This window comes from Thamnophis elegans, chromosome 4 (genome assembly GCF_009769535.1).
Source record: "Thamnophis elegans isolate rThaEle1 chromosome 4, rThaEle1.pri, whole genome shotgun sequence".
Taxonomy (NCBI): domain Eukaryota; kingdom Metazoa; phylum Chordata; class Lepidosauria; order Squamata; family Colubridae; genus Thamnophis; species Thamnophis elegans.
In genome coordinates, this window is record NC_045544.1 from 104,872,437 (window position 1) to 104,898,829 (window position 26,393).

Below are 26,393 nucleotides of genomic sequence, written 5' to 3' on the forward strand. Positions count from 1 at the left end.
ATTGCTGCAATGGGTTAACTGTGCAGCCTAAGATTGATTATAAATAGATAATGTTTGATTATTGCACATTTCAAACCAAAAGACAACTTTCTGGAAGTGGATCAACAAAGATCAAGAATGATCTTTTAAAAAGACTTCATTTTTAGGTTTATATGATCTTAGTTTATGAAATAAACACCAAGTGGCCTGCTTGTTTGCACTTGGCTAGGGGCAATATTTGAATCTGTCCATTATGACTTAAACCATGGTTTAAACATCCTGGTTTAATGAACTGGTTTTGTTTTAGGGCCCAAATCATGACCTGAAAGCCTGATGCCTTATAACCTGCAATGTGATTCGGTGTTAAAACCAAATGAAAAAAAATAATGCAATCAGAGATTCTTAATTTTAAGCTACTTTAATGAATTTGAATGCTGCTGGGGAAAATTGAATTAAATAATTATAATGTATGTAACAGGATATAATTTAGTGTGCTGTGCAATTTATAAATAATAGGAAAACACAGTGTAAGTATTTGTACTGCAATACATTACTTACACATTTCAATCCAGAAAGAATAATGAAATGCTGATTTCAGAGAATTTATCTTGTATCTGTGATAAAGCATCAACTTTACATATAGAAAGTTTTAAATTCAGTCCTGGAATACAAGCTTGCTTGAAATCTAGAGCAGAGGTCCCCAACCCCCAGTCCATGGACCAGACCTGGTCCGTGGCAGGCCAGAAACTAGGCCGTGCAAACAGGTGAAGCCCCATCCACGGATGCAGGCAGTATGCAAAACCACGTCCCCTCCGGTCTCTGAAAAAACATCTCCATGGAACTGGTCCTGGTGCCCAAAAGATTGGAGGCCACTGATCTAGAGAATTACTATCAATCAATGTTGACATTAGTGAACTAAGAGAACTAACAGTATGACTTTCATAAGGCAAATTCCTACCTTTAATTACTTGAATATTTGAGAAATGCTTGGTTTCAGCAGAAGAAATATGTTTCAAGATAAAGTATTATTCTCACTATGCACTTTCAGGCATTTGTAACAGTAAGGGGAAAGAGTCATCATGTGGCAAAAAATTTAGAAATATTCATTTTTGATGCTGTGGGTGACTTTAATGGAAACAATAACCTCCACATCAGGGATATATATACCTTCCTATATTCCCATGTAATGCAAATCTGTGTCTGTTGTCCCTTATGGCAATTTGCACTGGAGAAACTGTACAAAAGAATAAATGGACATAATTCTGATATCAGCAGCAATTATATTCTAATACCAGCTAACTTCACTGCTGCCATGCTTCAACAAAGAACATAAAGATCAATTTGAACACAGAAGAGATGACCTTGAACTCTTTAGGAGATGTAATCTATTTTCAAATAATTAAATGGGGATTAAAGTTTTTTCCCCACCACCACTGTAGCTTAATAAACTGCTGACTGAGATGAGAGAAAGATACAGTGTTTCAGCTGCCTTTCCCATAGCTGATCTTTATATGGATCTCCTCCTTAGAGGCAAAATCACAACCTCACTCACTCAATAGCCAATTACATTGCTGGTCACTCTATAAACATCACTGAGAATAACTCAAAGACATTATAATGCTGGCAGCAAATGGCATAGATAGTGAGTGAATATGAATATTATATGTTATATGAGCCAGTATGATGTAGCGGTTAAGGCATCAAGCTAGAAACTGGGAGATCATGAATTCTAGTCCTGCCTTGAACACAAAGCTAGTTGGGTGATCTTAGACTAATCTCTCTCAGTCCTAGGAAGGAAGCAATGGCAAACCACTTTTGAAAAACCTTGCCAAGAAAATTGCAGGGATTTGTCAGGTAGTCTCTGAGAAATGGACACAAGTGAATGAAAGAGGGGGGGGGGGAACAAATGATTGTTAGTTTTAGATCCCATCTTTTCTTGAAAGGTGAAATATGAGGCTCGCATTATGTTGTCCTCATAAGAAGCAACTTTAGTGAATTGAATCGAGAATCAGTGGCTAACTCAAGTCTCTTAGTGAATTTTCATGTTTAAGGCTGGACATGAACCTGGTTCTAACCCCATGATGGCGAACCTGTGGCATGTGGAACCATGCGCGGAACATGCAGCATTGCCCATTCCTCTTCTAGTTTCTGGCACTCATGAGTGTGTGACAATCAGCTGACCTTCGTTGGATGCAGCAGTGCTGGAAACTGGAAGAGCTGGTCTTCCATTTTCCGGCATGAACGTGTGTGCTGGCCAGCTGATCGTCATGTGCACATGCATGCCAGTAACCAGAAGACTAGATGGCCGGCACACATGCGTGCAGTGAAACTGGAAGTTCATTTTCCAATGCGCACATGCCTCCTGGGCAGCTCCTCTTCCGGGTTTGCAGCCCCGATGAGCGCGCACACCATCAGGTTTCCCATCACTGGTTCATCATCACTGTTCTAACCCAATACTTAAATCACCCCACCACAGAGGTTCTTTCATTGGTTTGGCTCTGATTTATATTCTATTCCATTACAGTGCTTAAAGCTGCTATTTCTTTCACCTAATAAATGATATAGTTAATCCTGCTTCTCACAGTAAAACTCTTATTATTATAAAGTCTCTGACATGAACATTACTATACATGGTTTTCATTGCCTGTATCCAACCTGTTGATTTCAGCAAATGCTTTTCAGGTATTGAACAACTATGATCAAGCATAGAATCAGAATAAAGCAGAAGATGATCAGGATTATCTTTTACCTATTTACAGCTATGCTTTGTAGTTATATGGTTTCAGTTTAAAAGAAATGTAGGCTAGGCTCCTTAATCTTTTGAGGTCAGTAAGAAGTATTAAAAGTGAAATATAGATACTCTCACAAAATGGTTGCTGTAGTCAGAAGGAAAAGAACTGAGTAGTAGCAACCAATTCTTCATTTTTATTAATGAATGAAATGGTTGCTGTAGTCAGAAGGAAAAGAACTGAGTAGTAGCAACCAATTCTTCATTTTTATTAATGCTTTTAGATCTATAGGAGACCTCAGAACATGGTCTTTGCTCTCTATCATACTAACTTCTCTTTCATTTTCTCTTTCATTTTCTTAATTAAAAGAATCTTGAAATAATTGTTTAGATAGGAACCTTGGCAGGGACAAAGGAATGCATAAAGGACACATTATTGCCTCTGAAAATGGGGGAAGAGGGCAAAATCGAAGTTTAACATTTTGCCTTATTCCAGAACCAATAGGAAATCATAGATAATTGAAGAGCTCCAGGTTTATTCTTGCTTGTCAAAAGAGAAGAATGAAGCTATTGTGAATATTTGTATTAAACTGAAAAAGAGTTGACTAACACTTTGAAACTTAGCTGTTCAAAATAACAGGAGACATTCTCACTTTCAGCAGGCAAAAATGGATTTGTCTTAAATGTAATGTACATAAGGGTTGCAGAAAACCATATTCATAAAAAAGTGGGAGATAAGAAAAAAATCATTATCCCATTATTTTTATGTTACATTGCTTAATGCATCAGAAGAGATCATGTTTCAAATCAATATAAATCTAAGTTGGAAGCCAAATGGTTTAGCAACTCTCTTAAACCATAAAGAAAAGAATTCTAATTTGGTTCAACACTTCTAAAAGGATCAACATTTATGGACATTTTGTGACAACTGAAAAACTCAGTGGGTTGGTAAACACACTGGCTTGAGTTTAAAGTACTGTTTTGGCCTGTATATAGATGTATATTTAGAACACTTCTTCAGATGCATAAATCAGCTTGGAACTATCACAGGCTATAACCAATGTCTACAACAGTCCAGTCATTTTGTATCATTTGGATATAAGTATCTAACTACAGTGCCAATAATAGTAGTTGTGAATCCTACTAAAGCTAGAGGGCAGTATAATGTCCTCTCTATACTAATCTTTTGGTGATTGTTACTCATCTCTCAAAGAAAGAAAATAGAAACTAAAATTTCAACCTTTCAGTGTTACTTTCTAAAAGTCAAGAAGTTTACAGTGCTCTAAGCTGGTTGTCACTTCCAAACAAATTGCTGCCCTTGATATATTAAATTCATCCAATGTGGGAGAGTCCACATATGATCCAAGAGTTTTTGTATAGTTGGAGTACAGATTGGAATAGGTGAGGAGTACTGGGTCATTGTGACGTAAGGCTCCTCTGACTTTTTGAGGCAATGCCCTGCATAGTCATTTCAACACACTCTGTAAATGATTTCCTAAATCCCATGGTAGCTTGCCAACATTCCTGACCTCTGAACAAAATGCCTCAGCAGCATGAGACATACTGCAAGGTGGGGCTATGCCAGTTGGGAAGATGCTGGAATTTTTTCTTGCGTGCTTTCAACACAAAATGGCCAGCCATAATCTCCAAGTTATTTTTTTCTTCCTCTCCCTCTGAAAGAGAGACAGAGACAGACAGACAGACATTGGTGAAGCAAATTAAAGAGCTCTTGGGGAATGAGAGGAAATTATTCTATGGAATGGCTAAGGAGCAGGTTGCTACCCAAGCCCTAAAAAAATTGGGTCCAGGACCTGAGTTAGCTAATGAAAGCAGTCACATATAATACTTAATTCACATATGAACAACCCATGCGTTCTTCATTCCTAATTTATTGAATAAAACAAATTGGGTAAATTTGTACCACATGCTAAGCTATACATCATGATTTATACGACACTGACTAAGCTTTTCAAAATATGGTGGCAAATAAACCAAAACACATCATAGCTTGCCACAAAGTGTAACCCAGCCTATGTCCAGCATGGATTAGGTCTATACAAAGCCTAGGTCAAATAGGACATGTTAATCTTTCATCAGAGTAATGTTCTCCAAATATTTTAGAACTGCAGTTGGACGGCATCAGGTTAGTAACACTGGAAGCTCACAGACATCCCATTACCTAAATATCTTGATTGGTTTTAATTGTTTACTTCACACACTGGTTGAACAGTAAATAATATATAGGAAGTAATCTTTTGGTTTAAGAGTTGAGTTTGAAATTTGAGCCTACCAGCAATGCCTTAGTCTTTTACTATACTATAATTTCCTTCCCATTTTATAACATGTTGTTCTGGGACATGTCATTTTCTGCACTTTCTTATATAAATGCTGTGAAACATCTGCAAGACTAAATTAAATACCGGTAATATTTGTACTATAAAAGTTTAGAAGACTGCAGAGGCAGTAGAGACAACCAGAGGTCAAGTTATGCAAAGAGAATCTGAAGGAATTGCTTAGTAGCAGATGGAAACATAAAATGAAAAGTGCCTGATTGAGATTTTCTCTTGTTTAATCGAGGGCTGGTATCCTAGGGCCAGCTGGCCTCTTCAGTCTCAAGGTGAAACTATACTAGAACGATTTTGATCAGAATAAACAAAACAATCTCTCCAGATAATCTGGAGTAGTTTTGAATTCATGGTAAAATCCAGGTGAAAATAAAGAAAATAAATAACTATACATGTGAATATTTCACCTTTATTGTGGTTCTGGGATTTAATATATATCCAAATGAATTACAATGTTTGACTGCATATAATCATTGTTGCTTTTTATTAGTCAAGAAATTCCATTTTACTCTTGAGCTTTCTGAAACTGGCCTAAATTTTTGAGTTTTGTGGAAATACCACCAGTTGGCTAAGAGGAATTTGAAAAATGGCCTGTTCAGTTTTTTTTTACTCCCAGTCACTTGCCAGCATTACACCACACATTACAATCCATATTTCCAAGATTTAATAGAGGAAAATAGGTTCATATCCAATTGGAACAATTCCTTCTAAAAAAAGAAAAAACCCTCACTAGATTAGAAAATGAACTGGGGCTCTGATAAAATGGGATCTAACCTTAGTAAATAACATTTACCTTCGTGCTTGATCATTTAGCATGAATCTAACAAAGCCAAGAGAAGTTTGGGGATACATTTTACATTTATCTCAGGACTGTTACAGATGATGTCATGGTAAAAGAATAGATTTGATTGAAGAAAACAGATATAGAAATGAGTACTACAGCCAAAACTTTTTAAAAAAAGTGTCTGAAAGAAATAAATAGAATGAAGAGAGCTAGAAAGTTAAGAAAGGAAAGGAGGGAGGAAAGGATCCTGGGGGAATTGACTTTGAAACATTTTCATACACAAACAAGTGTACTGTTTTTAACTCGTTTGTTTAAGTGGATTCTCTTTATCTAATTTTATGACTTGTGTGGCGAAATAACGTTGGTCCTTACTTGAACGTTTCTTTTCTGCAGCAAAGGCGGGAGGGGCTACAACAGGGTTAAGTCACAGCCTGATTGGTTCAGAGACTGAGGGAATTTTCTTAAAGTCACCATCCTTCCTTATTGGCTCCCAATTTCCTCAAGGTCAAATTGAAAAACTGTAATCTTGTGTAAGGCAATAACTGGAAAACACATACAGATCATACACACATCCTCCCCAACCCCAACCACCCCTCGCCGGGCCTTTCTGCACTATCTTGGGCGGGATGTAGCCCCGCCCACCTTTGCTGCAGAAAAGAAATGTTCATATAAGGACCAACATTGTTTTTCCTGCAGCTCGGTGGGAGGGGCTACAACAGGGACATACCCAAGCTAAGTCCCTGGGTGGGATGAAGACCCTGGGGGAGGGGAAGTCGCTACCTGCTGAAGGACACAACGCCCCAAAAAGCGTCCCCCGAGGCGAAACGGTCCAAACGGTAGTGTCAAATAAAGGGCTTCGGGGAGACCCAGATGGCTGCCCTACAGATGTCCTCCAGAGGCTCCTAGTGGCTCATGTGACTGTGGTAGTGGCACTGCGTGTGGAATGGGATCCCGGCCCTGCCCAAGGCTAAGTAGGCCTCACTGATGGCTTGTCTCAACCATCTACCAATGGTGGCAGATGAAACCCTAGCACTCAGTGTGCTGGACTAAAAGGATAGAAAGAGAACCTCTGACCGATGGAAGGGGGATGTCTGCCTAAGATAGATATGCAAGGCACAACATACATTCAGCCAGTGCCATAGGTATTCCCTCTTGTGAGAAGGAGATGGGCAGAAATTGGGAAGTATGATTTCCTGCGATCTGTGAAACAGAGTGTTGACCTTCGGGATGAAGGTGGCATCTAATCTAAGGACGATCCTGTCCTGATGAAATTGGCAAAGGTCATCTCTGGATGACAAAGCTCCCAACTCTGATGTGCGTCGAGCCGAGGTGACTGCGATGAGAAAAACTACCTTCAAAGTGAGGAATCTGAGGTGAACCATCCTCGGGGGCTTGAAAGGGGCACCAGTGAGGGCCCTGAGTATGGTAGAAAGGTCCCAGATTGGAAAACGATGCACGGCAGGCGGACGCAAGTTCGCCGCCCTTTTGAGGAACCGCTTAACTATGGGGGCTTGGGACAAGGAGAATTGACCATCCCCTGCCAGGACGGAAGAGAGGGCTGCCACCTGCCTACGTAAGGTGTTATGGGAAAGGCTGATATCCAGGCCGTGTTGAAGAAACGCTAGGACCTGGGCAATGGACGCATGGGCAGGGGAGAGATGAAGTCTCTTGCACCAGGAGGCAAACACTGACCATGTGGAATTATGTATTCATGTGGTCGACAGGCGTCTGGCCGCCTCGATTGTGGAAATGACCTTAGCTGAGAGGTGAGCCCCCCTTAGGAGGCACTGCTCAAGTGCCAGGTGGTCAGTTGGAGCCACTGGGACTCCGGATGCATTAGGACTCCCTGGCACAGGGCGATCTCCTCCTGGGGGATCCTCCACGGGGGAGAGATGGACAGCAGCTGGAGGTCTGCAAACCAAGGCCATATTGGCCAATACGGGGCTACTAGGATGATGTGTGCCCTCTCTAATATTACCTTCCTCAGGGTCCCTTGGATCAGGGGAAAGGGGGAAAGGGGGAAAGGCATAAAGGAGCCCTTGAGGCCACGGGCTTCTGAGTGCGTCCGTCCTCTCTGCATTGCGTGCTGGGAAGCGAGAGAAGAACCGGGGCAGTTGTGCATTGCTTGGACTCGCGAACAGATCCACCAGCGGGCGGCCGAAGCATTGGCAAATCTTGTGGAAAAGTTCCGGAAGCAGTTGCCACTCCCCGGGATTGACTGTTGCCTGACTCAGCCAGTCGGCCTGATGATTGGCAATACCCGAGATGTGGTCTGAAGAAATTGAGGCCAGGTTCCTTTCTGCCCAGAGGATTGGTTCAAGTGAGTCCCTGAAAAGGTTCTGTCCGGTGAAAGGAGTGGCAGCCAACCCCAACTTGGACTTGTTGTCCATTTCCCAATTGCGAAGCCACAAGAGGTGTCTAGAAGTGACTGAAGTGGCCAACGCCCTGGATGCAAACTTAATGGAACCTAATGTGGCATTAGATGGTGGCCGCAATAATTTTTTCCATGTCCTGATGGACCCATTCATCTTGGATTGAAATGCGATCCTGCAACTGGCGCAGCCACATGGCCATTGTCTAGTTAAAGTAGGAAGCAGTGGCTGCAGACTTAATCGCCCAGGCAGAAGCTGTAACATTTTGGTGTAAGGTGAGCTCTGCTCACTTATCCTTGGGTTTAAGTTTATCCGCTACATCACCGGAGACAATAGTGGAGGTGCTGGCCAGGAGTGCAATGGGAGGATCTATGATCGGTAACTGAAGGGCCTTAGAAAAAGCTTGCTCCATATTGTAGAAGCAGCGGTCATTGCTTCCTGGATTGGGCAAGGAAGATGGCCGGGACCATTGGTTCTGAACTACCTCCAGGAAAAGGGGTGGAGCTGGTACCTCCTCCTTATCTGTATTTGGATTAATAAACATAGCGAGGTTGGGGCCCCTCTGTTGAGAGACTGGTGGGGCCTCAGAGCCAATCTGAGTAGTTTTCTTGGCCTTGTGCAATAGGGGCTTGAAGGCTGAGGTGTAAAGAGGCCTGGGAAGGCCTAGGAATATGGAGGAATAGCCTCCTCATCGACTGAGAAGGCTAATTCTGGATGAGCACCCTCCCCCAATGCAGAGGCCTCACTGACCACCGATGGGGAGTTAGCCCTGGCCTGGCCTAGGTCCCAGGCCGGGGAAGGAGACCTGCGGTGCCTATTGTCAGAGAAGGATCTAGAAGCTCTTTGTGACTAGTCCCTTTGGACTAACCCTGATGTGATGCCTCTAGATATTGCTGAGGTGATAAGCCTCCTGATGCTCTCAGGTAAGAGGTCTAAATCTTCCAGGTCCTCCTCCGAGGGTCACGTGGTAGACGGGCCTTGAGTGGCTAGGAGGGAGGGAGGTAGATAATCCCCGGATCCCCTATCTGAAGGCTCGCCACCCCCATCCCTAAATGATCTAGGGGAAATAGGGGGAGAAGGGGAGGCCACCTGCCTGTCACGTCTGGCTGGGAAAACTGAAGGGGATGAAGGGCTGAAACCCCTAGGAAGAGAGGGAGAGGGGGGAGGAATGGGCCTCACCAGAGACCTGGATCTGTCTGGAGAAGTGGGTCAAACATTGTGAGACCATCTCAGCCCTGGCCACTCTCTTCTCCAAGGCCTTCTGTCTGCGGAGCTCATCCCTCACTGTGGCCCTGGAGATGGCTTAGAAGTTGTCGCCCTAGGCCTCAACCTGGCCTGGCCTTCCTCTGTCTCCTCCCCATTGCTCCCATCAGGGGCCTGCACCACCCCAGTGCTTGTAGAGTCCATTTCTTACTCACGTGGCTGGTCTGCTTGGAAGTCGAACCAGAGCCTTTTCGATGTCCGGTTGCACTGCCAGTTGGTCACAATGTAGGCCTTGCCCATGCGGAGGTTGGTGCCACGAGGTCGCTCCAAAATGGCCACCGTGCCTTGTGGCGAAAGGAGATAGAGGCCGCCAGGTAAGGTGACTCTGAGGTGGAAGCCTCTCAGCGAGTCAGTTAGTAGCGCTGCTCCCACTTGCTTTGGTCGTGTGGTTGTGCTGCTGCACAGGCTTCCGAAGCGCTCTTAGGAGACACTTCAGCGAGGCTAGAATAACGTGCCTGATTTCCTCCACTGCGGCAAGCTTTTAAGGTGCGGCGGCTTCAGGGCGTGTCTGGCATAATCCCGACGACTCGGTCTCGCATTCCACTGATCTAAGGATGATCTTGTCCTTCTGCCTACCTTGTCGCCTTAAGCCTCTAACAATCTCGGCTGCAATGGGAGTTCGTCATCCTTGCACGCCCAGAGGCAAGGACCGAAAGCCCGGCCTCGATGGCCAGCAGTCCAATAATTTAGCAATTTAGAGTATCCAATTAATCGAATTAAATAACTATTAAATAACAAATATTAGTATCTCAAGGAGCTAAAAACCAGCGCTTGGACCAGGAGACTGAGAGGAAACTGGGAGCCAATAGGGAAAGATGGTGACTTTAAGAAAATTCCTTCAGTCTCTGGACCCATCAGGCTGTGACTTAACCCTGTTGTAGCCCCTCCTGCTGAGCTGCAGGAAAACAGATCACATAGGTCATATTTATGCAGACATATTGACAATTCAAAAGGGTTCACAAACTTTTAAGCACCACTGTATATGCTAACTTACCTGCCCTCTAATAAGATATAGTGATTGGTTTGTATGTGTACATGTGAAATGCACATGCAAGAGAAGAGAGCTACATTTACCAGCTTTCAGAATGCCTATTTGAATGGAGAAAGATGTAAAAAAAAGAATGCATGGAAAAGAGCTGATTGAGAACTGAACAAATAAATAAGCAGAAGCATATACATATTTTGCCCAGGATTTGATAAATGGGATTAGGAGGATAGATGTTTGAATTCATTCAAATGAAATATGTAGATATAGCTGGCTATTAATTCTGAAAGTGTTAAAGAACTATTCTTTATGTTTTGGTTTGCTTATGATTGGTAGGAACAAAATGATACATTGTAACTGGGAGAACCATGACAATACAGAAGAGGTTGCCAATAATAAAAGGATTATGTCCTCCACTTTTTTTAAAAAAAAATCATTGTTGGGAATTCCTAGTTTGAAAAATGAATTATTTCTCTATTACTCCATTATTGGATAATATTGGAAAAACATTCTGCTTTTTTTTTTAAAAAAATTGTTATTGAAGTTAAACACAATACACATTTTTAATTAAGAAAGAATAAAGACAAGTAATGAAAAAGAAATATAGAAAAAGAAATAAAAGAAAATAAAAAGATACTAAAGAAGCAGGTTCTGATCTTGACAAATATGTTTACATTTTACTCTGCGTCTCTACATCATTATTTCCTTCTTTCCATAAGCTATGCTTTCTAATCGTCAAACTCATAAATTACAAATTAATTTTTCTCTTTTTTTTCAGTAAAATTCCATAAGGGTTTTCAGTCACTAGTAAATGTAGCTATTGATTTTTGTCTAATAGCAATAGCACTTAAACTTGTATACCGCTTTATAGTGCTTTTACAGCCCTCTCTATGCGGTTTACAGAGTCAGCATATTGCCCGCAACCATCTGGGTCCTCATTTTACCCACCTCGGAAGGATGGAAGTCTGAGTCAACCTTGAGCTGGTGAGATTTGAATTGCCAAACTGCAGCTAGCAGTCAGCTGAAGTAGCACTCTAACTATTGTGCCACCTCGGCTCCTCAGGTTCATTTCTGATAGTTTTGTTATCTTCACCAACCAATTCTCCAATGTGGGTATTTCAATATTTCCCTTTCTTCACATATATAGTAATAGTCTTGCAGCAGTAATTATGTATAAAAACAACATTCCTTGGCTCTTTTCTAATTGATTATTCATTAATGATTCAGGAATATCAAACTGGCAGCCTGCGCGCCGGATGCGTCATGCACGGGCCACCCTTCCACACCAGCTCCGCAAAGGCAAAAAATGTTGATTATATATATCTTTTATTTCATTTTCATTTTCATTTTATACAATCACTTATATACTGTGCATAAAAAAAAGAAAAAAGGAAAAAAAAAAACCCAACATAACACTTCATTCCCCCATACACCCTCTCTTCTCCCCCTCCAACTTTCCTTTCACCCCTCCAGCATTCCCCTCTTCTACTTCCCTACCCCCTCAGACATCTCCCCCTCCCTCCATTTCACCCTCCTTACATTCCCTCTCACTCCCTCTTTACTTCTCCCTTCTCTTTCCCTCTTCTCCTCACTTTGGTGTATCCATACAATTCAATTTGTTTTTACAATAAAAGTAGAAAAAGAAAAAAAAGAAAAAAAAAAAGAAAAACGAGCCGCAGTACACAAGTGAATTCTTATTGTTCTAAAGATTGAAACTGTAATTCCACCCTCCCCCCTCCCCCCTATAATCCCCCCTCCCTAACCCCCTTACGGCTTCGCAGGTCCCATGCCCGGCATAATTCTTTAACAAGCATTTGAGTATAATAAGGCCAGCTAACTTTAAAATTAAAAAAATAAAATAAAAGTAAAGCCAAAAAGAAAAAGGAAAAATAGTAGAAAATAAGAAATAAAAAAAATAAAAAAAACACCCACACTCACACACAAAAAGAAGAAAGAAACAAAAAGGGTCAATAAACCCACTACGTTAACACAGCTTCCCATTATCTGTAAATCTTAAACAATGTGACTCATTCCAAATTTCGATTATTTTGCTACTTGCAGGGTTTCAAACTGTATTAGAGCCAGGTAAGTTGATCAATTAGAATTCCCCAACTAAAAGTCTCCTTGCTTTGTCTATCTATACAGACCTTTAATTTATCTCTTTTTTATCCAAATATCCAAACCTTTCTATAACACCATTAAACTCAAATACTTCTTTCATTTTTCATTTCCAACACCTCCCTTTCTATCCTTACCCACCTCCACATATAAATTTTTTACCTTCCACCCTGCCTTTATCCATATCCACATATATATTTTATCCACATTCATTGCTCCTCCCATGTTTACTCCACTTTCCTGAAGATTCTCCGACCAATCTTTCTTAACTTTATATTGATATAGCAACTCAAACAAACATCAGCTTGCGTTCTAGCCCCAGGTAATCTAATTAAACTTTCGCTGCCCTTCCCTCTCCCACGCACCTCCCAACTCCGTTCGTCCCAAACCGCAACTCAAAAAGATCACAATTTCCGCTCTCCTCGCCTAAGAAAATAGTTCATGCACAATTTGAGTTAGAGTTCAGACAAAACTTCTGTACAATATATGTCCACAATCAGCAACGCTTCTTTCAGTCTCCATGTCTCATCATCGATATGCCACTTTTCCATTTTATCCCAGACGGAAATCATAAAACTTTAAAAACATCGCTTAGTCTTTATTCTTTAGTCTTCTGCCCTTCCGGAAGAGAAAAACAACACCCTCCGCCTTGTAGCCACGTGTCTCGCTGTTTGTCTTCTCCTTCTCCTTGCCTCTCCCCAGATCCGGATGAATCAGGAAGTCCCGCCTTCAGGGTCTCGTAGTAAAATTTTCGGGCTTCACAAACAGAGTTAATGCGGTGTTTTTGGTTGCCAAATGTAACTGTAATACCAGCTGGGACTTCCCATTTGTATGGAATCTGAGAGTTTCTGAGTTCTTCGGTTAAGAAAGCGTACTGTCTTCTTGTTCTTAATATTTGAAATGGTATCTCTTTAAAAACAATCAAGTCCTCCCCATCAATTCTCAACCTCTTTCCGTAGAGCCTCTGTATTATCTCATTTCTAGATTCCCTTGTAGTAAAGTATATTATTATGTCCCTCGGAAGCTGTCGCTGTTTTGCTACCCAGGAATTCTGGCGGTAAATTCTTTGAATCTGCCAATCAAAGTTAAGTCCCGGACTTCCCACCAAGCGACTGAAAGCCTCAAAGAATGTCTGTTTCAAATTCTCCTGTTGGTTTTCACGCAGTCCTCTAACTCGTATAGCAAAGGCAGTCTTGTTATAATTTATCATGACAAGTTCTTTTTGGGCAGATTCAATTTCCTGTTCTAACGTTTGAATTTTTGATATCAGATTAAGGTTAGTTTCTTCCAAAAGTTCCAATTTGTCCTCCGCTTCAGCAATATAATCTGTCATGACTGTCATTACTCCGATCATATCCTGCTTTGCCTGAGCAATTTTAGCATCAAATTGATCACATAAATCCGATATCAGTTGATTAATCTCCTGTCTGAAGTCATTAAGCGTTTTGAGAAGGAATTCTTGTGTTAGCAAATCTCCCGTGGAGGGTGTGGGAGGCAAGGGTAGCGGCTTCATGGCAGTTTTTGGAGATATGTTATTAAGGAAGCGCTTCTGTTTAGGTTTGGGAGCCATTCCAGAATAAAAATAAAAGACAAGCAATCAAGCGAGCCAAAAATCAAAGTCTGTGCTCCCCTCAGTTAATCTTTTAGCAATTAGTACGGAGAAGCCTTCAGGAGGGTAGGGTCAACTAGCTACGTCAGATCAAACACAAAAGCTACGAGATCGCCATCTTGTGACGCAGCTAAAAAAGAAAGGGAGCCTTTTGCGAAATTGAAGCTGGTATTTTAAATAGTAATAGAAGAAATTCCTCGGGAATGGTCCCCGCCCGGATTGGCTTTTAAATAGCTTAGCTTTGTCCTGGGGGGGGAGGCAATCTGCCTAGGCTGCAAAAAAGGCAGCGCGGAAAACTGGCCGGAGTAAAGGCTCAGCTAATGTTGAACCTCTTCTCCATTCACAGCAAAAAGAAAAGCTATGAATTACAAAGAGATCCTAACGACTGACCTCCTCTCTGCCCCTTTCTGCCAGAAAGGGGAGATATCTATAGATCTTATGAGATATACGAACCAGAGTCCTGGCAGGAGCTTTGTTGAGCTCCCGACGGCGGCAGCTCCTCCCCTCCCTGACACAATCGAGTTTGACATATGTGCATTAATCCAATCAAGAAAAATTGTGGTTTCAGTTGAATGTTGATCTTTAAAATTCAGTGTACTATGACATGTATTTGAAGATGCTTCTTGGACAAAAAGTGAAACATCTTCAAGGAAAAAACAAAGGCAGTCCAGTTGCCTTTTGAAAGCCATCTTTGGAATTTGGGGAAGGGGTTTTATGTGGTTAAAATAATACCTTAAGCACTCATAATCTTACAACCCCAGTTAGCCTTATAAAGACATTTTAAAAAGCAAATTAGAGGCCATATTTTTGGCCAGACATAGAACAGATGTACTGACAAAATACTTATGGGCAGTCCCAGGCTGTAGTACAATTGAAGTTTTATTCTAATGTTTTTAATCTCATATCATAAATTGCAGTTGGCAAAACTATGAAAATAGGAAATCAAATTACCTCAAGATGGAACTAAATTTTGAATAGGGGAGGAAGGAACTCAAAACATCACTATTAATTTTATCCACGTGCCTATTTTGAAATCACAAAAGCTGATGCAATTGCAAACAACTAGTATGCCCCACACACACCTTTTTTGCATTAGTGAAGCTTTTTATCAAGAGAAAGACAAAAGCTAGTGCTACAAGAGCCATCAGTCTGATGCATATTATTTAAGTGTACATCTGTGCGTCCCTTGGCATTTGGAGAGAGTAGTGTATAGTAGTAATAGGCTGGTTGATATTTGCCAAACTGAGTGGATGGGGCATTTTATATCTGCTTGAACACCAGCTGAATAGGAGAAAAACAGTGTCTGCTTCAAAAGGAGACCATTAACCTTAGCCCAGCTCTGCTGATCAGGAGAGAGGAAAAGCACTTACTATAGTGGTGATATAAGAGCAGGCATGCTTATCTTTGTAATGGGTTATTAGCAACTATGGAGATCTGAAGGCTGGAGAAAGGGTTTTCATTCAGAGAAGGCAAAGGGGGATCTTGAGTTTCTCAATTAGCTTATCTAAGCGGGAGTACATATGCATTATTTTGATTTTGAGCTTCACTATAGTCACCTCAGTTATATGATTGGAAGACATGGGTACCAGTGAGTACAATAAGCTAAACTACTGTTTTGATATTAGTGTGTTCTTCAATAGATAATGAAAAATGTGAAACATGACATTTAGTTTAGCAAATACTTCACTGGGCCCTTTTACAGCGGAGGAGTAAGTAGTTTAAGGAGGCTTTTTGTTACTTACTTTCTTGAAATAGTTAATAGGTTATTGAACACTCATATATAGATAGAACCTGCTGGAGGTTGCCCCATCTGATCTAGCACTCCTAAAGTGACAAATTGGATGCCAATGAAAAGCAAACAAGGATGAGAAGATCTATCTATAGAACAAAAATTCAAGAATCACTTTCTTAGGGAAAATGCAAGTTCACAAATGGACCTTACAACAGAGAAGTGTAAAATGTAGAGGCATAACTTTTTCTACCTGATTCTCGATTACTTCAGGATACTACATGGCTATTCACAATTTGACGTACTTAATTTGGACTTATTCACCTTCAGAAATAAAGTCAGTCACTAAATGTGAATGTGTGAAGGAATCACAGATCACGATTGTGTAGTAGCTAGCCAGTGCTAAATATTTTGGAGAAAAATACCCTTTCACTTTATCATTTTAAAAGTTGATTTTCCTTTGCCAAGCTTTACTTAAAGGCCAAATTAATCTTTTTATGTTATTGCCAGCGGGCAGCTTTATCAGACATTTTCACATAAGTGAAATATGCAATGAATTTATTTCCAAAAGAGATTGGCCTACAACTTTTTTCTGTGTGTTTTACCTTTTGTTTTTATTGAGCAAAAAGTTATTCTTTGAATTCCATTCCTTTCAGCCTCTTGCCTGTTGCTTGGATACTGTATCAAGAGTGTAATTGGTAGCTGAGCTTGTTCCAAACTCAAATTAGAAAAGTGCTTCCTTTTTCTTACTTCCAAACCTGCTTTTTTGCGAGAGATTAACTGATGTTGTAATGGTGAGGAAAATAAAACTGTGAAGCAAGGGTTTAATCCTACCATTGAGTACTAGGTGATCTCTTTGTCAATCCACTCACAATCCTTATTTGTTTCTCTTCCAACAATATGGTTGGAAAAAGAATATTACTTCAAAACAGAAATGTATTCTCCCTTTAGAAGGCTGCCTATCTCAACTTCATTTATTGGATGTATAAAACAAGGTCTTCAAATTGTGTATCATTCAGTTATACATTGCTTAAAGTGACTTCATTTTTTATACCAGTACTGCTATAAAAATAATAATTTGATGTCTCAGTATTGGGCAATATTCTGCCTTTTTAAAAACTGAAATCATATTCTCCTATGCAAAAAATATAAAGAAATTGCGGGGAGAAAGCTGCTGAAATATTTCTGTCTAGCTAACAGTTTATCTAGGATTTTTCCAGCTCTTCAGTTTGTACAATGTATGTGCCATATTTCATCAAATATCTCAGCATTATACTTACATTACAGACAATACCCCAAATGCAAATATATGAAATTGTGTGGGCGGATTGGAATATTTAGGAAATACATGTTTTATTTGTTTCAGAAAGGAATGTATTACATTTGGGATTATAAATGTTGAAATACATCAGATTATTCTTTTAACTGATCTCTTTTCTCCAACTTTTTACAAGCATTAAGTGCCATTTTGTTGCAGATTTATGGTATAATTTCCAATCTTAGCAGTTTTGAATTCCAACAGAAGGCTGGGTTTTATTGGTTTTCTCGGGACTCTTAGTGGAGTGCTCTGTTGATGAACTTTTTAATAACATTGTCAGAAAGTATCTGTGTTATAATAGCTCAGTGATAAATTGTTGTTGAAAATATATTAACAAATACAAGTAGTCCTCCACTTCAACAGTTCATTTAGTGACCATTCAAAATTACAACAGCACTAACTTATGACCATTTTTCACACTTACAATCATTGCATCATCTCAATCGTGTGATCAAAATTCAGACACTTTGCAATTTATTATTTTATGCAATAACAATTTCAGTTATTCCATTAACTGTGGAAAATCGGGCAAAATTCACTTAGCAATTTTCTCACTTAATAAAAATTTGGGGCTCAATTGTGGTCATAAGTCAAGGGCTACCTGCAATTTGTTTTGAAAACTGGAAATATTATTGGAAAGCAATCTGAAATTACAATATTGTTGCATTATTATACCACCAGAAATGTAAATATCTGGCTGATTTGCACATTATTAACTGCTTATATTAATCACCACCTCTTTTTTTTTTTCTATTTTCATGATGATTCCACGTGAAATCAGTAGTTTTGAATGTTTATGTACTCGACTTTGGAAAAATAGATTCTCCCAACTTTAGTAAGATAGATTATAATGCCACAGGTGCTTTCACCTACACTAAGAATTAATATTGGTTATTTTTAGAGAAGAGTTGACATGGCATTATGGGCTTGGTTAGGAAGTGAACTAGGTGATCTATAAAGTCCCTGTCAACTTTTCCATTCTGAGTGAGCCTGTATGTGATACTGATGGGTAGCCTAGTAGAGTTCCAATTTCAAATCCCAATTCATCCAGCACTGAACTTAGTAGATGACTTAGTAGATCTTTGCCAGTCTCTCAGTTTAGTTACCTAATAGCTTTCTTGTGAAGGTATAATAAAATGGGAATAGGGAGAACCATCTAGAACCCCAAGGCCTAGTATTATGCTAATAGTTTTTTTAAGTTGAGGAAATAAAAGTTATCAATTAACCTAATTGTAGCCGAATGCACATTTTTTCAGACAAGTCCAAGAAAAAGAAAAACATAGGCCACATGAGCATCTCATGATTATTTCAAGGCATTGCTGAAAAAGAATGCATGTGTTTGTGTGTGTATGTACAATTGTGCATTTCAAAATTTTGAACTGAATGAACTTTGCTGGAATATGTTTCCCCATCCGCCCTTTGGATCCTTCCTCTAAATGTAAGTTGGCAAAGGTTTCAGTTGTGAATTAAGTTCATGTCATGGTTTCATGCTCTCCTTCTACATAGTTCTGTCTGGTTGCCATGCAGTAGCTCATTTATGTGGCATAGATACAGCATGCAGACTGCCAGTGCTACCTCTTACATCACATCAGAGGTGACAGTACCTAATCGTTCCCATTGATCTTGAAAATGCCAAAGACAGTATATACTTATTATTTCATTGGCCATCTCCAGATTGGAAAGAAATTATGGAAGAAGATAATGGCAATTCACTACTGCACTTTTACCAAGAAAGTGGTGTAGTTGGGTCTATCAAACATTGAAGAACTCTTTTCTTGCTCTCATATCAAGTTGTCATCTGAAGCTGAGCAAACCATCTGCCCATCTCTGGCAGTTTTGTTAACTTTTTGTTAACTAACTTAACTTTTCGAGTGTTGGAGGCCTTTTCCTACCTTTTTATAACAATATATGAAGAGAACCTGGAACTCAACCACTTTTCAACCTGTTTTCCTTATTTTAAACTATTACCCAACTTCTTTATAAGCAAATCTTTCAGATATTTATTTTATGCATCTAGCCAAGGGCGTAACTACTTATTAAAGAACTGCAATTTGAGTCCTGATAGAAGTCTAAGCCTAATTCATCTCTCTGCATATTAACTGGCACTTAGTGTTTTGTGGTTCAAAGGTGCATAGCAACACCTGTTTGTGAAGGGTGGGGCAGTGACATTTCAATGAATATACCTGCAGGTGTTATGTGCTGCTGGGTCCTGTAGAAATCTTGACTGAGTGTAGTATAAAAAACGTAGCAGCTATTACAACTGAACAGCATGGTAATACAGATATACAGAGATGATCAAAAGAACCAATCATTTTCACTACAATTTCAAGAGTGACAAATGTATCATTGCATGTGCTAGCTAGATTTTCCTGGCATCCTGCTAAAACCACAATGCAAAAAAAAAAATCCATCTAGATAAGGAGGACAAGAAAGAAATTGTACAGGAGAAACCTAAGCTCTATTCTCTTACTATAGGAGAATAAAATGGGTTGTAAATCCAGAACACCAAGGAACGTGGTGTTGCAGAAGCCACCTCTGAAATTCACTGCCTTAAGATGTGATAATGGCTTTAAAACTGGATGAGAACTCTGGTCATGGCTGTTAGCTTTAATAAAATGAAAGGCTCATCTGACCACTGAAACAGCAACCACACAACAGGCATTTTCCACTTTGGCCATAGGAGAGAGATTTTTGCTCTCTGTTTAGATTCATGATTTCTTTCATCAGACAAACATTTTCATACCATGGTTTATGAAACTGGCTTGTACCATACACATCATATTAACATTAACTACAGTTAGGATTTAGAAAAAGCTCCAAGCTCAGCCTATTGAAATTCCTCCTTGTAGCTTTATTGGAGAATCAAAAAGGCAACGGGTAGGTGTTACATGGATGTTTGCTGTGGCTCATTCTTATGATATTAAACTATAGCTTGAAGCAATGGTTTTCAGCTTTTTATGCAAGTCCCTCCAATGACTCATATCAAAGACCTGTATTACCCTTCCCCCCAGATCAAACTATCACCTATATACTACTAAAACTCTAATGTCTGCAACCTTTAACTGGACGAAACTTTATATCATAGGGCAACACTTTTTCAACCAAATGTCTTTGGAGCTTCTCAATCATCCAGGGTAATGATTGTTCCAAAGGCAATTTTCTAAAAGGCTAGTTACCTTTTGAAAAAGCACCTTTAGGTTTTTCAGCCAAGGTACCTAAAATGGGCTACCTTATAGAATGCATTTAAAATCCAAAATCCATGACTTCAATGGAATTAAAATTTGGTTAATTTTATAAAACATTTTATAATATAAAAATCACATTAAAGCATTTTGTGTCATAATACAACTCCTTATGTTTAAATGCACTATAGAGTTCAACATGGGCTGTTTCAAGACAGGTATATTTTTGAATATCTTCCTGGATTTTTAAGAACTTTTCCAGTGCAGGAAGTACATTGGAAGCTCTGCCATTGTTGAAAGCATTGAGGAATCTGGCAAGAAAATTACCCCTCTCCTGACAAAGAGGCATGCAATTTACATTCCCCCTCACCCAGCACTCATTCCTAACAGATGCCCATGACCATTGGATAATGTACCCAATTACAATTTGTTAGCTTGGCACAACATTTTGAGCTATATAACATGTTGTATAAATCATAACATGCTAATCCAAAAATATATCAGTTTATGGCTTGACACAACGTATGAACCTGCCTATTTTCCCAGAAAAAATGCTTATGATGGGGCTTTCTCCATTTTTTAAGCCAATTAAGTACTCCTGATTCCAAGTGCCTAATGTTGCATGCCAATCTGTCAAAGCAGTTGCACATTTAATGTATTATTTAAAAATGGTAGCATTGCAGCAAAGACATTTTGCATGGATAGGAGAATGGCTGAGTCGAGGCAACAGTCTTGATTAAAACAAAAGTAATTTGGGTTTGCAAAAATGTATGCTGGTGAAAACAGAACATTCGTATTTTGTGATAAGAGGCAAATTTAAACCTGGATATTTGTGTAGCAGGAAGTAATCTAAGATAAAATAATTATTGTCTTTAATTCTAGGGTCCAAAATTGGGAATAAATTATCCCAGTTTAGATAACACAACACTTCATTATTGATTGAATTCTCATTCACAACTGTGATAATGTTATACTGTGTAGAAAATTTTGGCATAAATGTACTGAAATAACATTAAATAAAAGTTTAGTGGTAGAACATATGCACATTATAACAGACATTCCAGATTTAATTTATTTTATTTTCAACAAATGGACAATAGAATGATGAAAGTCATCTGGAAACACTTATCGATCACAATAGAGAAATGAACTAGACAAACATGATAGCTTAACCCAGTATAAGGAAACATTTAACCTAATAATGTATAGTAAACCATACAAGACAATGTTTCAAAATTATTTCTCATTTGTTATACATCAATCTTGGAAAATCTGGGGCCCGAAGTTCTGATGCAAACTTGACTTTATTTTACATGGACTTCAGAAGATACTGAAAGGCCATTGTACATTTCAAAGCCCACTTGTTTTGATCCCCACCCCCACCCCATAATGTAACTAGAATTCTATTATTGTGAAAGTTTTGGTTCTAACTCGTCCATATTTGGCTCTGTCTCTCTCCAATATTGGAACAAAAAACATTTTGCCATATTGGCATAGACTCCAGGGAAGAAAGGTTTCTCCCACATTTTTTTACAATATCCAGATATATTATTATTCTACCTCCCTATCTCTGCTGATGAGAAAATTATAAACTGCTGTTATATTGTGCTGCTCAGCCCATGAATACATTTTCCCCAATGACAGTACTTTATTAACCACACACACAAAGCAACAGTTACAAGATAATTTGAAATCTTTACAGTCCAATACTGTAACTTAACTTAAATGCTGAAAATGCAGGATCAAAATACATAAACATAGGAACAGCATTGCAACTCTATTCCAAATTAATAAAATCAATTCTGCTAATTAGAACGTGCATTTAAAAAGAAATAAGAACTCTGACAAGAAACTCCTGCCCTGTATTGACAATGTTTTAGCTCCTTCCTTCCATCCTTCCCCTCTCTCCGCCTCCCCCCTCCCCTCTGAATGTATCAGGATTTTCTTTGGCAGCCTGGAATCTTGGAAGTTGCCATCTTAACTCTTCTTGATAAATACAACAGAACAAACACTTTCCAAATGCATTTTGTCAAAGCTTTGTTTTTCTAATGAAAACGCATGCATGCAACTGCACAGAAAGCTACATCTCCTGTTTCCAAATGTCAAAACATTTAGCATCCTCAATTAAATCAAAGCTACACTTCAAGGTGAAGAGGACCCTTTTTCTTCTCCCTCCCCCCAAATGCCATTTGCAAGTCTTGCAAGTTGCAACGTCTACATTTCTAGTAGTTCTTCTCGTGCATGATGCTAAATACTGAACAACATTCCAAAGAGTTTGCTATTTTGTGTTCAATTTCCCTTTCCTTCTAGTGCAGGGGAGGAACAGCGTCCTCTTTTCGAAACGATAGTAATCTGAGACTTTTCCGTTACAATAAGCTGTTAACAAAAGATGTAATTCCACCAGCGTTGTGTCGGGAGGTACCATTGCCTCTTTACCGTGTGCACTTTCATAGGTGATTCATTCCCCCCCCCCCAAGTCTTTAGATTGGCCAGGAAGGACGTGCTCATTCCAAAATTCCTAGCCTCCGGGTTGGACGTGGAAACATGTCCCTTTTGCAGTGAGGTTTTGGTTTCCAGGAACTTTGTGCTTCCTTAATAACCCCGCCCCGTTCTCCACCCACCGCCTTCAGTCTTTGGTACAGTCTTGGTTTCCCTTCCTCTCTACAATGCTTTATGCTAATATGTGACATCATCACTAAATACACAGTGAGTGGCTACTAGAAATTACAAACGAACAGGAAGGTCTGAGGTGTGTGTGAGCTACTGGAAGCGTTAGGCAGGCAGGCAGGCAGGAGGGAAGAGGGGCCGCCGATGGCTCCATGCTACCTCTGCGTTGGCTTTGATTCCGATTTGGAAACTAGGAAGGGGAGACTTGGAATTTTTTGTTTGGTTTTTTCTTAATTGATTAATTTCATTAAGGTTGGCAACCGAAGTCAATTTGAAGCCTTAAGATTGCGGGTGGCGAGACTGCAATCCAAACATCGTGCTCATTTCAAACTGCATGCCTTGATAAACCATCTGTCCGTGGATTGCTTTTAATTTGAATGTGATATTCAAGCTGGACAAATAAAACATTTTTTTAAAAATCTGGGATCTGCTCAGATTTTGTGTTAAAAGCACCCAGTGAGGGTTGCTATCCGATTTTTAACCAAACACCAAAGATTATTTATTTGTATGCTGGAATTTTAATATCCTACTACGTCCCTTCTAAATGGAATTACAGAACCCAGCTAGCATGCCCGGATCCATGTCCCCTGGTTATACTTCTTCAGTGCCATATAATTATAATCAATTAGAAGGAAGATTCAAGCAGTTGCAAGGTAAGCGCCATCTCTCTCTCTCTCTCTCTCTCATAAGGGGCGTTGCTATGAAATGTTGCTCACTAACACGATGAGGTGATTTTTGATGCTCCTTAGTATGAAGGCTGATAAGACAGAAGAAGCATCGGTTGCAAAATAATAGATATTGGGTTGTATTTCTTTAAATTGAAGTGGATTACCTTGTTTTCCTGTCTTCTGGTATTGTAAGCTTCTCTTGGTTCAACCATCGGAACATGATAAAGGCTAACTCGGACCTTGCCATCTAGAACAATAGGACAAGGGAAATGGGGAAGAGGGAGTGGTCTTTTTGTTTGAATCCCTTCTGGCGATTTACAGCCTTCAGGTACTAATCAGAAGATTCCTCTCTGATTCTGCTTAGATAATATGTAAGCCTATCTATCTATCCTTCCATGCCCTCAAAACACCATTGGGGTCCATTATGCAGTGTTCCAAGACATCTTCCGCCTACTTGGGTAATCCCATTCTTAGCATTCCATTGATTGTGGCAGTCTTCCTCAATCAAGTGCCCTCCAGCTCCAGGGCAGTTCCTAGAACTGACCCATCATGATTAGGAGTATTGGGAGTTGCAGTCAACAACACATCTATTTGGATTAAAGCTAATATCTTTGAGCCAGAGCAGGGAAGGATCTTTCCCAGTGCTCATTAATTTTTCCCCCATTCAAAGTGAAACAGTGACAGGAAGAAAATTTGCTGTTTTGAAATGAAATTCTACATGATTGATTAGAGTATTTTTGATCATTTTACAGTTCAATCCTTAGTATATTGGAAGCAATGGAGTCTGGTTTCTGTGTTAATATGGTACTGGGGAGCCGGGGAGAATTCTAGTTACCAATGAAACCAGCCCTTGATGGAATCTCAACTTAATGTATTATCTGACTTAGCTCCAAATGACAGTAGCTCCTTCACAGATACACTCATTGTGTCTGGAATCAAAATCTATCCAAGGAAGTCAAAAGTTCAAACCACACAGAATATATTTCTTATTTTTAATCTCTACCATCCCACAGACAGGGAACTGCGGTTTCCTCCAGAAACAGAAAGGAACTAAAAAAACCCACCCAACTCTGGGTTTGTTACAGAATTATGTTGTTAGGATTCTATATTGGTGTTTGTTTTAGTGTTCTTATTCGCTGTATTGAGTTCATCCTTGTGCAAAGGTTTGTGAAAATAACTGCAGTGCCAGATGCAAATTGATAAAATTGTTCCAAAGTTAAATATAAAGGAAGTGGAAATTGAGATAAATGTAAAAAAGATAGGAATTTGATAAATACAAGTATATCTGCAACAAAATATTGCCTTGTGCTGAGATACATCAATTCAATTCTTTCCGGCCCCTCATTTTTTATTTTCTCTTTGCTAATCAGTCAGTGCTGTATTCTCTGATAATGGAACATGATTTTTATATTTGAGTCTTATTTCACCTCATACTCGCGTTATTTTGAAAATGTGCAACGATGGTGCCTTTTGGCTGCCAAGAGATAGATCCCTATCTGGGGTGGATTGTTATTCTATAGCAATGAGGGTGCAGCTTGTACTGTACATATGTGTATAGCATTTCCCATGTCATCTGCAAAGCTCCTGAAATTTGTTGCAAAATGTTAGATGGTGGCATGATTTTCCACAATTTTGAGAAATGAAGCTGATACAGGAAGCAATCTCTATAGACCTTTAAATGTAGCCTCCTTCCCCAACAAAATCAAGTGGAGAAAATGTACCTTCCTTCTCTCCAGTAACTTCAAAATGTTGCTGTCTAACTAGCAACATAAGCAGCCTTTGGGTGTTTTTTTAAAAAAGCTGCCTGACCCAGTAAAAACAAGAGTGGCTTTCCATATTTTAATGATGGATAGTTTGTCTGGGCCGCGACAAGGAAGAGGAATTTTTGGTTTCCGGTCCACTGGCCAGCAAGTCTTTTGGCTACTGCTGCGCATGCCAATCAGCTGGCCGGTGCACATGATCATGCCGGGAAACAGAAGACCAGCTCTTCCAGTTCCGGCACTGCCGCATTTATAAAGTCCAGCTGATCGTCGAGTGTGCATGTGTGCCAGAAACCTGGAAGAGGAATGGGTGACACCGCGCATGCCAAGCAACATGGCTCCATGTGCCACTTCGGGCCTGTGTGCCATAGGTTCACCATCACATTCCTATGGGCTGAATTTCCGCAACATGCTAAGGATGGTCAGTTGTAATCTAGGGTAGTTTTTTGTGACTTAATGCTTTACATAAACCTATTCTACAGTACCAGATTCATTGCAGAATCAACGATTCGGTGCATTTGAATGGAACCAGAACATCTTAATTCAGAAATATCATTAGTGTGTTGCGTAAACTCTCCAATGGTTAGTGTGTTAGGTGAAGAAATAGGGGAGTCCCATAATCAGTGAAGTGAAGCAGATTTTCTGTTTCTTGTATTTAGGATTCCTGTTTCTGCTTGAAAAATTGAAATACCAAGAAATGACAAGAGTTGAAATAACTACTTATTAAGATTTGTGGCAATCTCAAGGTCATCCCTTCCCCTTTACTCCCCTTCCCCATGCTTTGTAGGAAATGGCTTCCATTCCAGAACACAACTCAAATTTTGAAAGTTCATCAAATTAGAAAACTGGGATGCCCTTGTTATATTGAGGCTGTTGTAGGGGGAGG

At 39.7% G+C, this 26,393-nt stretch overlaps 1 protein-coding gene across 2 annotated transcripts in view; it reads left to right on the forward strand.

Annotated features, from left to right (window-relative positions):
- SPTBN1 (spectrin beta, non-erythrocytic 1) overlaps positions 1-26,393 on the forward strand; it is a 184,539-nt gene that overhangs the window by 54,647 nt on the left and 103,499 nt on the right. The window contains exon 1 of one of the 2 annotated variants that reach the window (XM_032215419.1): positions 23,136-23,732. The exons of the other annotated variant lie outside the window; for it this stretch is intronic. Within the exon in view, the coding sequence (XP_032071310.1) occupies positions 23,624-23,732 (109 nt within the window). The 5' untranslated portion in view covers positions 23,136-23,623. Of the gene's footprint in view, positions 1-23,135; positions 23,733-26,393 lie in introns of those variants that run through there. 2 annotated transcript variants of the gene reach the window in all.